The following is a 15,072-nucleotide window of genomic DNA, read 5'->3' on the forward strand; positions in this document are numbered from 1 at the left end:
TATTTCAAACATGCTCTTCACTCTTCTTGGTAAATAAAGCTTTATTAGGTGCAAAATTGTTCAGTGTGGTGGAAATTATACAATAACTGTGGGCCAGCTGTAACCTTTGAATAATTGATAGAAATACAATAAATGTTGAAACACTTTATTTCATGCGTTGTTCAGTTTATCATAGCTTTAACACGTTTTTCTCTCTAATGGATTTTCATAGTTTAAGACTGGAAGAGTGGATCTGAGACTAGGGTAAAACAATAAAATCTATATATGAAAGTGCATACTAAATGATATATTCTTAAAACAGCTGAACAGTTTTAGGGCCCGTATGCTGAACTACAGTATGAGCATCTGCTTTTCAGATCTACAGAAACAGAACAAGCAGCAGGAGCCAAAGTCACACCAGAAAACGGTATTAGAATTGAAGAAGTGTGTTGAATAAATAGACAGGGCTTGGTGTTCTCTAACTGGTATGGGTTATATATATTTGTTGTTGTATTATGTTGTTGTTGTTGTTGTTTCCCTTTTTTTATTCAAATAACAATATTATACATTGTTTTATACAGAAACAACATCAAAAACAAGAAAGGAAAATAAAAAGGAAAAGGAGAGAAAAATAAATGACAACAAATAGGAGTTGCCAGAGTGAGGTATGTATACAAGTTCAAAACAAAGACACAATATATGCATATATACATATCAAAATCTTTCAGCTTTCTTATTCAAGGAGTCTCAGATGTCAATATATCATAAAACCATAAAATTGTGTTTATTATTAGTAAATTTAAACGTATGAATGTGAAATTTGGTCAAGAGTATAAGTAAACTAATTGAGTAAAAATACTGTTCCTCTTGCAGTCAGTAAAACCAAAGAGTACATTTTCCCAAAGGAGTCATGTGGTGCGTATATACATATACATATAGCAACACATTATTTATTACATAAGATATATTTGTATCCTTAAATAACAAACCAAACTTAACAATTTCCCATGAGAGGATCCTTGAGGCTCTCAAGCTTTGCCGCCCATCGCATCCGCGCATGCGCAGTCACAGTCACAGTGAGCGGGAGATTGAGGTCTCTGCAGAGCACAAGTGGGCGCTTCTGAATTTATGGGTGTTTTCAAAGTGCAGGGTGTTTCTGAATCATGCAATCAAAATGATCTCCCTTACCTAACCCCACCCCTAAACCTACCGTCACTATGACGTCAGCCAATCAGGAAACATGGTCTAAAAACGCCCCGATCTGGTAACGCCCATAACTTTCCTGCAGAGACCTGTACTTGGGTGAGCGGAGGCGGAGCGGCCCGCGCATGCGCACCGCGGCAGACTAGATTCTGCCCCTCCAGGACATCCAGCGGGACTGAGCGACTGCTGCTGCGCTATCCTCAAATACATGCTCCGCCTAACCCCGCAGCCCTCCTCGAGCTCCGGGACCGCTAGATAATAACGCGCTTCGGTGACGGTGATTGTTCGGGGTTCGTCGAGGATGAGGCTGATCGAGACGCGTGCGGATGGAGAGGAGAAGCGCGAGCTGCCGCCTCCGTTCAGAAACCCGTTCGCGCACGAGCTGCGGTTCACGGCGGCGCAGAAGCTGCAGGTAGGTGCGGCGGGGGCCGGTGTTTGCTGGTGTGGGTGACCGCGCTGTAGCAGTGCTCTCCTCTCTCTGGCCTGCTGCTGCGGCTGCTGCTGCTCTGGAAGCGGAGGATCCTTCCTGTGCTACATGTTGCGCTCGCAGAAGAACCAATGAGGATGCGAGCCTCACAGCGGCCTTTGTCTGAACCAGACGTGTGCCACATCTGTCTATCGTCTATCTGTAAAAAAAGCAATATTGGCAAAGCTTGGAAGAACAAATAATAACAATTAAACAATTAAAATAATAGAAGAAAAACATTATAACAATTGAAACTTAAATAAACAGTGTAACAAATTAGAACATGTGTGAACATTTGATACTACAGTGTTTAACATAAACACACACACAGGCTGAGGGTCACTGTGGTGGACAGTAGGGATATCCATCCATCCATCCATCTTTGGATTGTTGGTTCTGTGTGTCTGATGGAGCGGTGGATGTGTGGAAGGCTGATTTCTGAGACAGATTTCAGCTCGACAGATAATCAGCTTTCCCAGGTGAAGATAAGCCCGTGTGTGTGTGCATGGAGGCCTCTAAATTAAACGTCTAGTTAGTTTGTGTTAGTTAGTGGGATGTTTCAGTGTTTGGTGGAGCTTCATGAACTAAATCCTGCAGGATCTGAGATGATCCAGTCTTGAGCTTCGGTGGAAGAAAACACGTTTGACCCATTCATTTGTTTATTGATTAGTGGGCTATTAATAATGCAGAGACTTAAATAGGATATTTTTCTTAAAATCCCAGGTTTTCAGTGTGTTTTCAAACTCTTGGATGTAATAATATTAATGTAATACTATCTCCTAAGATAAACATGTTCCTGACACAAAACTCACTGAAGTGTGGTAAAACAGGTAGATTTCAGACACTAGCTGTAGTGATGCTCTTGTTTACAGCCATTAATAAAGAAAAAGCTATCATCTGTGTGTTATTGCATACGCGTCTGCTGATTGTCATGGTAATGTGTGAGTTCTCTCGGTCTGCATCAGCACATGTAAAGGTGTGTGACCAGTCGTCTCTTCAAGGACTGCCAAGCAATTAGCATGCACCGAATTGACCTCTCCGAGTCTCCGGGATCCTGTAGCATCACAGTGTTGAAGGCTTTGCTTCAGAAATCCTTTAAGTCTTCAGCTCTCTAATTAACAGCCTCAGGTAATGAGCCATTGAAGACAGAAGTTATCATTCTTCAGTGCGATGGACTGGCTGTCAGTTGCATGCTCTGTTTTTCTCTGTCAGTACGTTTTAACACTTGATGATTTTAATGTGACATTGATATCAAAATAACTTCTGTGGCAGGAGCTCTTTTATTCTCATCAAGCACTTTATTCTGCTCGTACAGTGGACAGTCCAGTTCTCTCATCTCTGGTTTCCTAGTCTTTTCCTATTTTTTGTCAAGGGCTGCTTTACAACTTTATTTAATTCACTTTTAATGCGTATTAACATAATTTAGTGTGAGAATGTTTCTGATATGATGGCAGCCTCTCAGACACATGACTTCTTATGACCCAAGTATTTGTGCATCATGTTTGTGTTGGATGGCTTCTGTCCTGTCACATCCATTTAGAGCCACAGAGTCACATGTTTTCAGACAGTTTTGCCACTGAGGCACCATTATATGTTTGGAAAGCAGTATTTCTGCACTGGGTGTTATGATTCATGATTCATGATACACTGTTGTGATTGTGTTAGTATATGCGTTTCTCAAAGGCTGTTTGCGTGAACGTCTTTGGGAGCCATTAGTAGCACAAACACAGCAGTTTTGTCTAATTATGTGCTTTCATTCTGCTTACTCAGCTTTGTGGAGTGTCTGCATTAGATTGTTATGTGAATGTTAATCGGCTCCTTGAGGAATCATTATGATATAATATTTATCTAGTGCTGTCTTGTTTTAAAGGGCTAGATCATCCAAAAATAAAGAGTCAAACTCCAAAATATATAAAAAGTACAATAAAGTAGTTATAGGATAGCTTTGTGTAACACATTTGATAGTAAAAGCACTTAAGCTTGAGTTGGGAAGCATACAAAATGTACTTTTATTAACAACAGTAACATGTGCAAAATCTAATTCTTATATAGAAACTTTATATATTCCACTCGTATTAAATGTACCATTATACTTCTATAGTATTATATGGAACTGACCAACTTCAGTGATTATGTGTTATTTAGTAGCAAATTGAAGAAAAGTTTGATTTTTTCTTCTTTTTTTCACTTTGTGACTTTTCTTACTTCATACACAAAAACAGTGTAAAACTCGGACAAAATCTGATTTCTTGATGATTTGATATTTTATAATAGTGATTTTATCATTTCAAAATATTAAGCTACAAAATGTAGACATGAATGGCTAATAAGCCAATAAGTGCTCCTTTGCTGCCATCTACTGGTTATAATGGTGATTGCATGTATTTTTTTATTTTACGTAAGCGTTTGGTTACCACAAAGTACATTTTGGTCATCCCGTTAAAAATAACATTCAAAGTAGATTATTTTAGAGCTTGAAAGTGCTGGAAATAGTTGTGTGAAATGCTTGAAAGTCATTGAAAAGTGTTTGACTTTCTCTCTCAAAAGGTTGTTCAAACCCTGAAATGAAAAATGTAATAACATGCGACTATTATGAGTTGAACAACGCGGTGCAACCGCACACAAAATTAGTCTGGAGCAAATGATATATGAAGCAAAACGATCAGTCTGTGCAAGAAAACGAACATTATTTACAGCATTATTACCTGTAATCCAGAGCCTCAGGCAAACAGTCCAAAGCCCATGAACGAATCATTCTTTTGAACCGATACTTTTTAGTGAACTAGTTCATCAAATCGGCCTGAAGCGTCTGAAACAGTTCGCAGCTTGAAACATTTCGCTGCTGCCAGTCACTCAGACTCGACATGAACCGATTGCTTGTGACGGCTCTCATTTGTAACTTCGGAAAATTAATTTGCTGAAGGAATAAATGTAAGTCAATCTTACTGGTTTAGAATGACTTGATGGCAGATTTCCTTTAACAGTACGTGCTTACTCAGCTTTGTGGAGTGTCTGCATTAGATTGTTATGTGAATGTTAATCGGCTCCTTGAGGAATCATTATGATATAATATTTATCTAGTGCTGTCTTGTTTTAAAGGGCTAGATCATCCAAAAATAAAGAGTCAAACTCCAAAATATATAAAAAGTACAATAAAGTAGTTATAGGATAGCTTTGTGTAACACATTTGATAGTAAAAGCACTTAAGCTTGAGTTGGGAAGCATACAAAATTTACTTTTATTAACCACAGTAACATGCTAAATCTAATTTTTTAATTACATTTCTAATTACATTTGTAGAAAATGTATATATTTTACTCTTATTAAATGTACCATTATACTTCTATAGTATTATATGGAACTGACCAACTTCAGTGATTATGTGTTATTTAGTAGCAAATTGAAGAAAAGTTTGATTTTTTCTTCTTTTTTTCACTTTGTGACTTTTCTTACTTCATACACAAAAACAGTGTAAAACTCGGACAAAATCTGATTTCTTGATGATTTGATATTTTATAATAGTGATTTTATCATTTCAAAATATTAAGCTACAAAATGTAGACATGAATGACTAATAAGCCAATAAGTGCTCCTTTGCTGCCATCTACTGGTTATAATGGTGAATGCATGTATTTTTTTATTTTACGTAAGCGTTTGGTTACCACAAAGTACATTTTGGTCATCCCGTTAAAAATAACATTCAAAGTAGATTATTTTAGAGCTTGAAAGTGCTGGAAATAGTTGTGTGAAATGCTTGAAAGTCATTGAAAAGTGTTTGACTTTCTCTCTCAAAAGGTATGTACCATTATACTTCTATAGTATTATATGGAACTGACCAACTTAAGTGATTGTGTTATTTAGTACCAATTGAAGAAAAGTTTTATTTTTTCTTCTTTTTTTCACTTTGTGACTTTTCTTACTTCATACACAAAAACAGTGTAAAACTCGGACAAAATCTGATTTCTTGATGATTTGATATTTTATAATAGTGATTTTATCATTTCAAAATATTAAGCTACAAAATGTAGACATGAATGGCTAATAAGCCAATAAGTGCTCCTTTGCTGCCATCTACTGGTTATAATGGTGAATGCATGTATTTTTTTATTTTACGTAAGCGTTTGGTTACCACAAAGTACATTTTGGTCATCCCGTTAAAAATAACATTCAAAGTAGATTATTTTAGAGCTTGAAAGTGCTGGAAATAGTTGTGTGAAATGCTTGAAAGTCATTGAAAAGTGTTTGACTTTCTCTCTCAAAAGGTTGTTCAAACCCTGAAATGAAAAATGTAATAACATGCGACTATTATGAGTTGAACAACGCGGTGCAACCGCACACAAAATTAGTCTGGAGCAAATGATATATGAAGCAAAACGATCAGTCTGTGCAAGAAAACGAACATTATTTACAGCATTATTACCTGTAATCCAGAGCCTCAGGCAAACAGTCCAAAGCCCATGAACGAATCATTCTTTTGAACCGATACTTTTTAGTGAACTAGTTCATCAAATCGGCCTGAAGCGTCTGAAACAGTTCGCAGCTTGAAACATTTCGCTGCTGCCAGTCACTCAGACTCGACATGAACCGATTGCTTGTGACGGCTCTCATTTGTAACTTCGGAAAATTAATTTGCTGAAGGAATAAATGTAAGTCAATCTTACTGGTTTAGAATGACTTGATGGCAGATTTCCTTTAACAGTACGTGCAGAGAGGACTGTCAGCAGAAAGACACTTTCCTCACACTCGCATTTAGCTTCTCCGATTTAGGCTGTGCTTTCCACAAATAATCATTCAACAAAGCATATTCCGCTCTTCTAAATACTGATGTGCAGTAATGTCATCAACCAGTGTGGGTTGCTCTGAACAGAGCTGCTTGACTCTTGCACGTCTGGCGGTTGTGTTTTGCAGCCGTGTGAGAATGAAGCTTCTGTCACGTAGTTCCACGCTGACTGTTTCCTGTGCTTTGTGGCTGTATTTTAATGGTGATCTTTCAGCTTTCTCGTCATGCCTAACGCTCAGTCCTTCAGTCAGTGAGATGATTCAGATTGTCTGCTTGTCGACAGGCTGTTTGTTTTGCCTGGTTGACGTTTCTAGAGAAAACGCAGCAGCTCCGAGTGAAACGCTTCATGTTTTCTGCTTGTGAACCGAAGCTGGGGTCACAGAGACTCCAGATGAACTCCAGACCGGCTTCCGGCCGTCCCGTCGTTTTCCAGCAGATCACTTTCCCCTCTTCACAGCAGTGGATGGAAACGCTCCGTAATCGGAAACTGTGAGATCTCCTTGATCCAAAGCACAGGAAGACTGCAGCTCAGAATAACCAGGACACTTAAATCTACTTTGCATGACTTGAAGTTTGTAAAAGGAGGAGGCATTTCTTCAAATGTGTGGAATCGGTTTGAGAACTGCTGGGATTTTGCTGGAACTCTGATAATAGAATTCAGTTCCCAAAAGAAAAGCTGTTTACCATGTTTGTTGAGAAGTGCTTGAGTTCATTGAGCACATTACTTCCTATCTACGTTCAGTTTTTCCTGTTGTCAAATACATTTGGCCAAAACATTATGTTATAATAGATGAAGTGCTGTTTAAGACTATTGGCTATGACTAGATGGCAAATAAGGCATTCTTCTCTGCTCCTCAAATACATAAAACATTAGCCTTCATAGAGAGAGTGTTTACTTGTTCAAAGAACCGGTTCTTTATTTGCCCTTTACCTCTCCAAACTGTGTGCAGAACTTCATTCAGGGTGGAGCTGTCAGCTTTTGCTGACACTGCAGTCACAAGCTCTTTCTAATAGTTTTCATTGGTTAAGTATTTGTAAAACCCACAGACTATGGGTGAAACAATTAGTTGGCATTATCGACAGTGTTGACAATAAAAAAAAAAAAAAAAAAGGTTTCTCTTTTTTTTTTTCCATTTTTATTTTTTCTGGATTCCGTTTTTTTTTTTTTTTTCATTTAAATTGTTTTAGACTCTTGTTTTAATAGTTAAATTAAGGCCCCGTCCACACGGAGACACGTTTAGCTGTATACGCAAACATGTTGTATTGGATTGGTGTTTCTTCCAGACAGATCCGGCGTTTTGGGAGCGTGAAACCGCTATTTTTTTTAAACTGGGTCCCAGAGTGGATAAATCTGAAAACGTCACCCTTGCGTTTTCGTGTGTACAGAGAATCCGTATATTTTGAAATATGAAATGATGAGGTCATCACCCCGCATCTCGACCCTAGTCAGACACCGCTACGTCACATCACCGCAACAACAACATGAACAAACACTGAATGAATGTCTTTTTATCAACTAACATTAACACAGATTAATAAATGTTTTAATCCACGTTTGTTTGTATACCACGTGCAAGGTTTATGAACATAGTCCAAGTCTTCTCCGTTTTTAGTGTATCTCTGTGGTAGAATTACAGCGTCACGTACTGGTCTGGCATGAATACTACATCGTTTTGTGTCGGTTTCTTGTGTACGCAGATATTTCTTGAGACGAGGGGGAAAAAAAAGGACTGATAGGGAAAGCTCTGGCTTCGTGTGGATGTAGCCTAAATTTTATTAATCAAAAAGCATGTCAAATTATTACAGAAATCATAGGGCCATAAAATCGGGCCAAAATTAACTTCATTTCGGGATTTTTAAACCGCTTGCCATAACAAAATTTCCAGAAAAGTTCACTCCGGCTGGTAAAACACCTTCAAACTCCCATTGGTCCATGGTGATGATGTAATAGGTAGGTGTGGCTCTGTGACTCCGCCTCTTTGACATGGGATCTTCTCCTTTTCATTTCTTTTATTTGGTCTGTTGAGGTCAGACACATACAATTGTGAACACTCTGTAGAGCTGCTTTACTGTTGTAACGCTAAGTAACACTTAGACATGGCAGCACTTAGACATGGCAGCACTGCTTTTACATTTACATTTAATCATTAAGCAGACGCTTTTATCCAAAGCGACTTACAAATGCGACTTACAAAAGCAATGCTATGCAAGTGCTATAACAAGTCTCAGTTAGCTTAACGCAGTACACATAGCAAGTTTTTTTTTTAATTATATAATAAATAAAAAGAAAACATAACAGGAAAATAATAGATCAAGCTAGTGTTAGAGGCCTTTTTTGCTTTTGTTAATTGTATAATACATAAAAAGAAAACAAATAGATAACAAAAAGATTAGAAAAGCTAGTGTTTTTTTAAAGAAAACAAGCAGTAAATTAAGATTAGAAAAGCTAGTGTTTTTTTAAAGAAAACAAGCAGTAAATTAATAGAGTTTAAAAGGGACAAGTTTTTGTTTTTTAAGAATATAATTAGAATAGAGAGTGCTAGAGTTAGAGGGTCAAAAAAAAAAATGGAAGAGATGTGTTTTTAGCCGATTCTTGAAGATGGCTAACTGCTCGGACTGTGTTATTTCCAGGTAATTCCACCAGGAGGGAACATTTAATGTAAAAGTCAGTGAAAGTGATGTTGTGCCTCTTTGGGATGGCACAATAAAGTGACGTTCACTTGCAGAATGCAAGCTTCTAGAGGCACATAAGTCTGAAGTAATGAATTTAGATAAAGGGGTGCGGAGCCAGTGGTGGTTTTGTAGGAAAACGTTAATGCCTAGAATTTTATGCGAGCAGCTACTGGTAGCCAGTGCAAATTGATAAACAGAGGTGTGACGTGCATTATTTTTGGTTCATTAAAAATTAATCTTTCTGGATTAATTGTAGAGGTTTGATGGAACTGGCTAGAAGACCTGCCAAGAGAGCATTGCAAAAGTCCAGTCTGGACAGAACAAGAGCTTGAACAAGGAGTTGTGAAGCATGTTCCGAAAGAAAGGGCCTGATCTTCTTGATTTTTACCCCTAAACAAAGAATGAAAATGTGCAAGCACATTGTTCCATTCGAAAGGAGAGATTTTTTAAATTGTAATTTTATTTCATTCTTCATGCAGTTTCGTTCCATTCCAGATTATTGAGCATTTTAAGTTCCAATGTTGCATGGATGTAGAAGTTATATTGTGTTGTATTGCAATATTCAGCTTGAGTGGTGCTGTTCCATTCATGGAGGACTCTTGTTTTGTGCTCTACAGAGTGATGTGAGTGAGTGAATGGCATCATGAAGGAGCTGATGGCTGGTTTGAGTGATATGTCCAGCATGAAGCTGGTGGAATCAGCAGATCGCTGTATTTTTAGCGAGCTCGTCCCACGCCTCTGCTAGCTGATATGGGATTTGGCAGGCTGTTGGTCTGTGATCAATTCAATTAAAGTGGCTCAGTGGAAAGCACGAAGGCATCCTGAACATCCTCCAGCACTGTTAATTGGTCAGTTTGAAAGCTATCAGTGTGCAAATGCAGTCGAGTGCTGATAAGAGCAAGGCAAATATTGACTGCTGATATCCCGTATCGCCGCTGCGCTGATAAGAGCCGCTTGTGTTTGATAATCATGGGTTCAGGGCCCCATGAAGCTTGTGTTTGTTTGTGTTGTAATCTGCTGAATGTGTCCCATGTCACACTTCATCCTTGAGGATCTTGAGACGTTTCAATCTCTCTGTGTTGTGGCGTCTAACCTGCTTCCAGACAGCCTGTATTAGACTAATATAACAGCCAGGCCGCTTCAACAAATGTAATGATTCACAGTCTGCCAAATGCCTTGTCAATAGAAAAATACGAGTAACTTTTGAAAATCCGTTGATTCAGGGTTAAATGGCTGATGGTTGTCTTTGCACACTAGTCTAGAGATTATCTTTTCACATTTGAAAAAGTCATAAAATGTAAACGGCAATCAGTTAAGAACATTTACATTAAATCCAATTGTTTTATTCAGATAAACAAATTAAATCAGTGTTAAATGACTGACTGACAGATGAAGTTGTCATGCAAAAGTGCAAAAAGAGCAACAATGTTGATCCCAAGAACATTTAATAGATTGACATTTAATACATTACTAAATATTTTGAGAGCAACATTTTGCTGACATTCTTATGCATTGTTTGTTATTTTTTTTGGTCGCCTGAGTTACATTGTTTTTTTGGATATGCATGATCCAATTAAAAAGTCATTAAAAACAGTCACCAATTAAATGTTATTTAACATTTAATTAATTATTAAATATTCTTCTGACCAACAGTGTTTTTTTTTTTTCATGCATGATTTTAATTTCTTGGATGTGCAAGCTTTAACATTTGAAGAAATCATCTAAAGTGTCTTAAACAGTTCACATCACATATTTTTATTTCATTTTTAAATAGGCCTATTTATTTTTTTCTCCTAAAATCCACCTACGATGTTAGTGAAGTTGTTTCATTAGTCATCATTTATGTTTGAATGATTATTTTCCACCCTCACTATGAACCGTAGGCCAGAAACACACTTGAGATGAGTATGAATGCAGTGTTTGGTTAACGCTGGAAACTAACCTCAAGACTCGAGTCATGTTTCTCAAGACGTTGCTGAGAGGAAGTGTTGAGCTCTGAAAGTTTCACTCTGTTTTGATAGTATAATGAACTCTGAACTCGGGTTTGACCCTCAGGAGCTTTGAACAGGAAGATCTGTAGAAATGCTTCATTTAACAGCTTTGTGTGTGTGTGTGTGTTTTCTTTGCAGATCGGTTTGATGACGGTGACGCTCTTCCCCATCCGGCTCTTCATAGCGGCGTTCATGATGCTGCTGGCCTGGCCGTTTGCCTTCATCGCTTCGGTGGGCCGCTCTGAGACAGCGGTGGAGCCGCAGTGCTTATGGAGAAAGTAAAGAGCTGCTCTGCTTCATTTCAGCTGAGAATAACAGCCAGTATTTATTCGTTCAGATTCACAACGCTTCTTTGCGTATTTCCTTCGCTCCTCTTGCTGTAGAGTTTATAGTTTGTCTGTGGTGAGATGAATTTGACTTCAGATCCTCTATTTGGTAAATCAGGAAGTTGCTGAGAGAACTGAAGTGAGCAGCGCAGCACAATCACAGCCAAACAGCTTCTGTTTCTGTCACCCAATGCAAATAGAAGAAGAGCGCTTCCAAAGAGTCCTGCTTTATTAGTATCACACTATGGTTCAAAAGTTTGGGGTCAGTAAGACTTCTGCTCACCAAAGCTGCATTTATTTGATCAAAAATACGGTAAAAATAGTAAAAAATTTGAAATATTATTGCAGTTTATGCTAGCTGTTTTCTATGTGAATATGTGTTAAACTGTAATTGATTGCTGTGATCAAAGCATCATTACTCCAGTCTTCAGTGTCACATGAATTGAATTGATTGAATTGAATTGAATTGCATTGAATTTAATCGATCTACCAGGACCTTCCTCGCTTATCTCAGCGCTCCAAAGTTTGGCTGCACTTGTGATCAGAAGCCGAAAAAGCTTAGTATAATATTTGTGATAAGCTAAACATGTTGCAAGAGAGGTGTCTCCCCCAAAGCACTTTAATTTAATAGATTGTTAAACATCACGAACACGATTCAAACACCAATGTGAACAACAAAGAATCATTATTTCTGTTTTACAAACATTCAGATAATCATAAAAGTGCTGGGATAAAAGTTTACTGTTCGGATATAAAATATGATGTGTACAGTAGAGATCAAAATAGAGTAAATCACCTTTTGAAAGTAATTCAGTTCAAATAAAGATTTATCATTACATTGTTATGCCAGTAGGTGGCGAAAAGGGGCTGTTAAAATGTATTTGTCTTTGAATTATTTAAGAGAATGATTAAAAATCGCTGATTCATCCAGTATTTAAACAAGTAAATCTTGACTGAGTTGTTGAATCATTTATTCATAAATTACATTTGATTTATTTTTTTTTTAGTTGTCTAATGCTTTTTCTTCAGAATCGTGAGAACCACAACTAAAAGTAAAAAAACAAATTAAAAAAATCTCAATTTATCCAGAATCGTGCAGCTCTATTTTGCACACAAACAGCTCTTAAACGAGTCCAGTTTTTATGTAGCCGGCTGATTTTTGTTCATGGCATTCAGCTGTTTGATATCTAAATGTTTGACTTAATTTTTTAATCACATTGGAATCGAAACTGGGAATCAAAAAGAACTTGAAGGGATAAGCGGAATCGGAATTGATACAATTCAACAAACCCTAACCCTACTCAAGAAACATTTCTGATTATTATCAACGTTGAAAACGCACACTCACGCTGTTGTCCTTTGAATCTCTATTTTCAGATGCCCGTTAGGAAACATGTCGTTCTACAGTAGATCCAGTGTCTAAAAGTTTAACACTTTAAAGATGCAAATTACGTCCAGCAATGTTAATACTCACATGACTTCATTGAGCTGTGAGAGGGGATAAACAGATCCTGACTCAGTAATGCTTTGATGATGCTTTTTTAATGCAGCTCTGCAGTGCAATGTAAAGTCTGCTGTCCATTTAAACTTAGCCATGTTGAGTGATCAGAGCTGCTTTTCTCAAAAGCATCGTAAGCCTAAGTACATTGTAGACCCATTGCCACCGATGGCGCTAAGGTCAGCTTATGCTTACGATGCTTTTGGGAAACGCAGGCCTGACCAGTTCACATTCAGATGTTGTCAGGGATGGATGTGTCCGTATCTCTCATATATATATGTGTGTGTGTGTGTGTGTGTGTGTGTGGAGTGAAGTGTGGTGCTGTATTAATTTACACACAAGTAGCTCACAATAAGTGATTGTTGATAAAACCCAATTTTACACTATACAATAACATTTTCATTTGAATGGTATTTTGATATATCTATTTATATATATATTTATATATATATATTTTTTTTACAGAAAATGACAACTGGTCAAAATAACAAATGTTTAATTTTTTTCTGATTGAAAATCAGGGTTATTCCACCAAATATGGATTTCTCAACTTAACTAAAGTTAAAATGTTGGTATTGTGTTGTCTAAAAATTAATATAAACATGTCTGAAAACATGGCATCATTTTTGGTATTTTGACCAATTGTCATTTCATGCAAAAAAAGAAAAGAAAACAATGCTCTAAATGACAACATTTGTATATAAAACTTTGAAGTTTTTCCTCAAATACATAACTATAAATGAGTCCAATAAATCCAGAGAACCTGGATTTATTTTATTTATTTACGTACATAGCTTTATTTCTTGTTTTATATTTGTATGTACTGTAACAATAATCATAAAAAAATAAATAATAAGTCTTATTTTATAGTTACATTAAACGGATCAGAAATGTGTCCTTTTTTGTTAACTTGCTTCACTTAATGATTACTGTAAGGGTTTTTTTTGTAATAAAAATTAAACCCATGAACACTGAAATGTTTCAGTTTTCCCAAATCATTCGGCCCTAAAAAGCTGGTTTGCACTCAGAGTGTTGTGGTGAAGAGCTCTGTATTGTGCGGCTAGACTAGAGTAGTCTCGATCAGTGGCTGATCTTTGTGCTGGCTCTTCTGCAGGCTGGTGGACGTGGTGCTCAGGACCATCATGCGGGTCATGTGGTTTGCCGGCGGTTTCCATTGGATCAGCATTAAGGGCAGACAGGCTCTGCCTGCAGAAGCGGCCATCCTCACCCTCGGCCCGCACTCGTCCTACTTCGACGCCATTCCCGTCACCATGACCATGGCTTCTATTGTGATGAAAGCGGAGAGCAAAGACATCCCGGTGTGGGGCAGTAAGTCCTCTGCTCTGTTCTGCTGCTTCTGAACAACTGATGTTCCCATTCATTCATCAATCATTCATCCTTCTTTTGCCATTGTTGCTGGTTTATAAAAAACATATATGCACACAGTGCCTTGCAAAAGTATTCACACCCCTTCATTTTTTTTTTTTTTTTTTTTATTTTTTTTTTTTTTTTTTAAGCGGAGAGCAAAGACATCCCGGTGTGGGGCAGTAAGTCCTCTGCTCTGTTCTGCTGCTTCTGAACAACTGATGTTCCCATTCATTCATCAATCATTCATCCTTCTTTTGCCATTGTTGCTGGTTTATAAAAAACATATATGCACACAGTGCCTTGCAAAAGTATTCACACCCCTTCATTTTTTTTTTTTTTTTTTTTATTTTATTTTTTTTTTTTTTTTTCCCCCTTCACGTTTTATGTTGCTGCCTTATGTTAGATTGCTTTAAATTATTGTTTTCCCACATCATTCTACACTCCACACAGAGGTTAAAAAGCTGTCCATAAAAACAGGTTTTTAACATTTTTGCAAATTTATAAAAAAAAAAAAAAACTTGATTCCATTGCATAAGTATCTGGGACAGTTGAAATTTAGTTCAGGAGCATTCGTATTGCTTGTAGATGTTTCTTCACTTCAAGTGAAGTTAACCTGTGGCAAATTCAATTGAATGGGTATGATTTGGTAAGGCACACACGTCTTAATAAAAGGTCTAACATAGGGGTGCTCCGATCAGGATTTTTAAGGCCGATCGACGATCACAGAAAGCAGTATCTGCCGATACCGATCACCGATACTGATCTTTTTAAAGGCTTATTTTTATCAT

At 37.3% G+C, this 15,072-nt stretch overlaps 1 protein-coding gene across 1 annotated transcript in view; it reads left to right on the forward strand.

The window, feature by feature from the left end:
- Positions 1-1,320: 1,320 nt before the first annotated feature.
- LOC107701802 (lysophosphatidylcholine acyltransferase 1-like) overlaps positions 1,321-15,072 on the forward strand; it is a 32,495-nt gene continuing 18,743 nt past the window's right edge. Inside the window, exons 1-3 of the mRNA XM_016503912.1 lie at positions 1,321-1,594; positions 11,231-11,370; positions 14,031-14,245. Coding sequence (XP_016359398.1) covers positions 1,484-1,594; positions 11,231-11,370; positions 14,031-14,245 — 466 coding nt within the window. The 5' untranslated portion in view covers positions 1,321-1,483. The remainder of the gene's footprint in view (positions 1,595-11,230; positions 11,371-14,030; positions 14,246-15,072) is intronic.

This window comes from Sinocyclocheilus anshuiensis, unplaced genomic scaffold, assembly GCF_001515605.1.
Source record: "Sinocyclocheilus anshuiensis isolate Anshui unplaced genomic scaffold, SAMN03320099.WGS_v1.1 scaffold4061, whole genome shotgun sequence".
In the NCBI taxonomy this organism is placed as follows: domain Eukaryota; kingdom Metazoa; phylum Chordata; class Actinopteri; order Cypriniformes; family Cyprinidae; genus Sinocyclocheilus; species Sinocyclocheilus anshuiensis.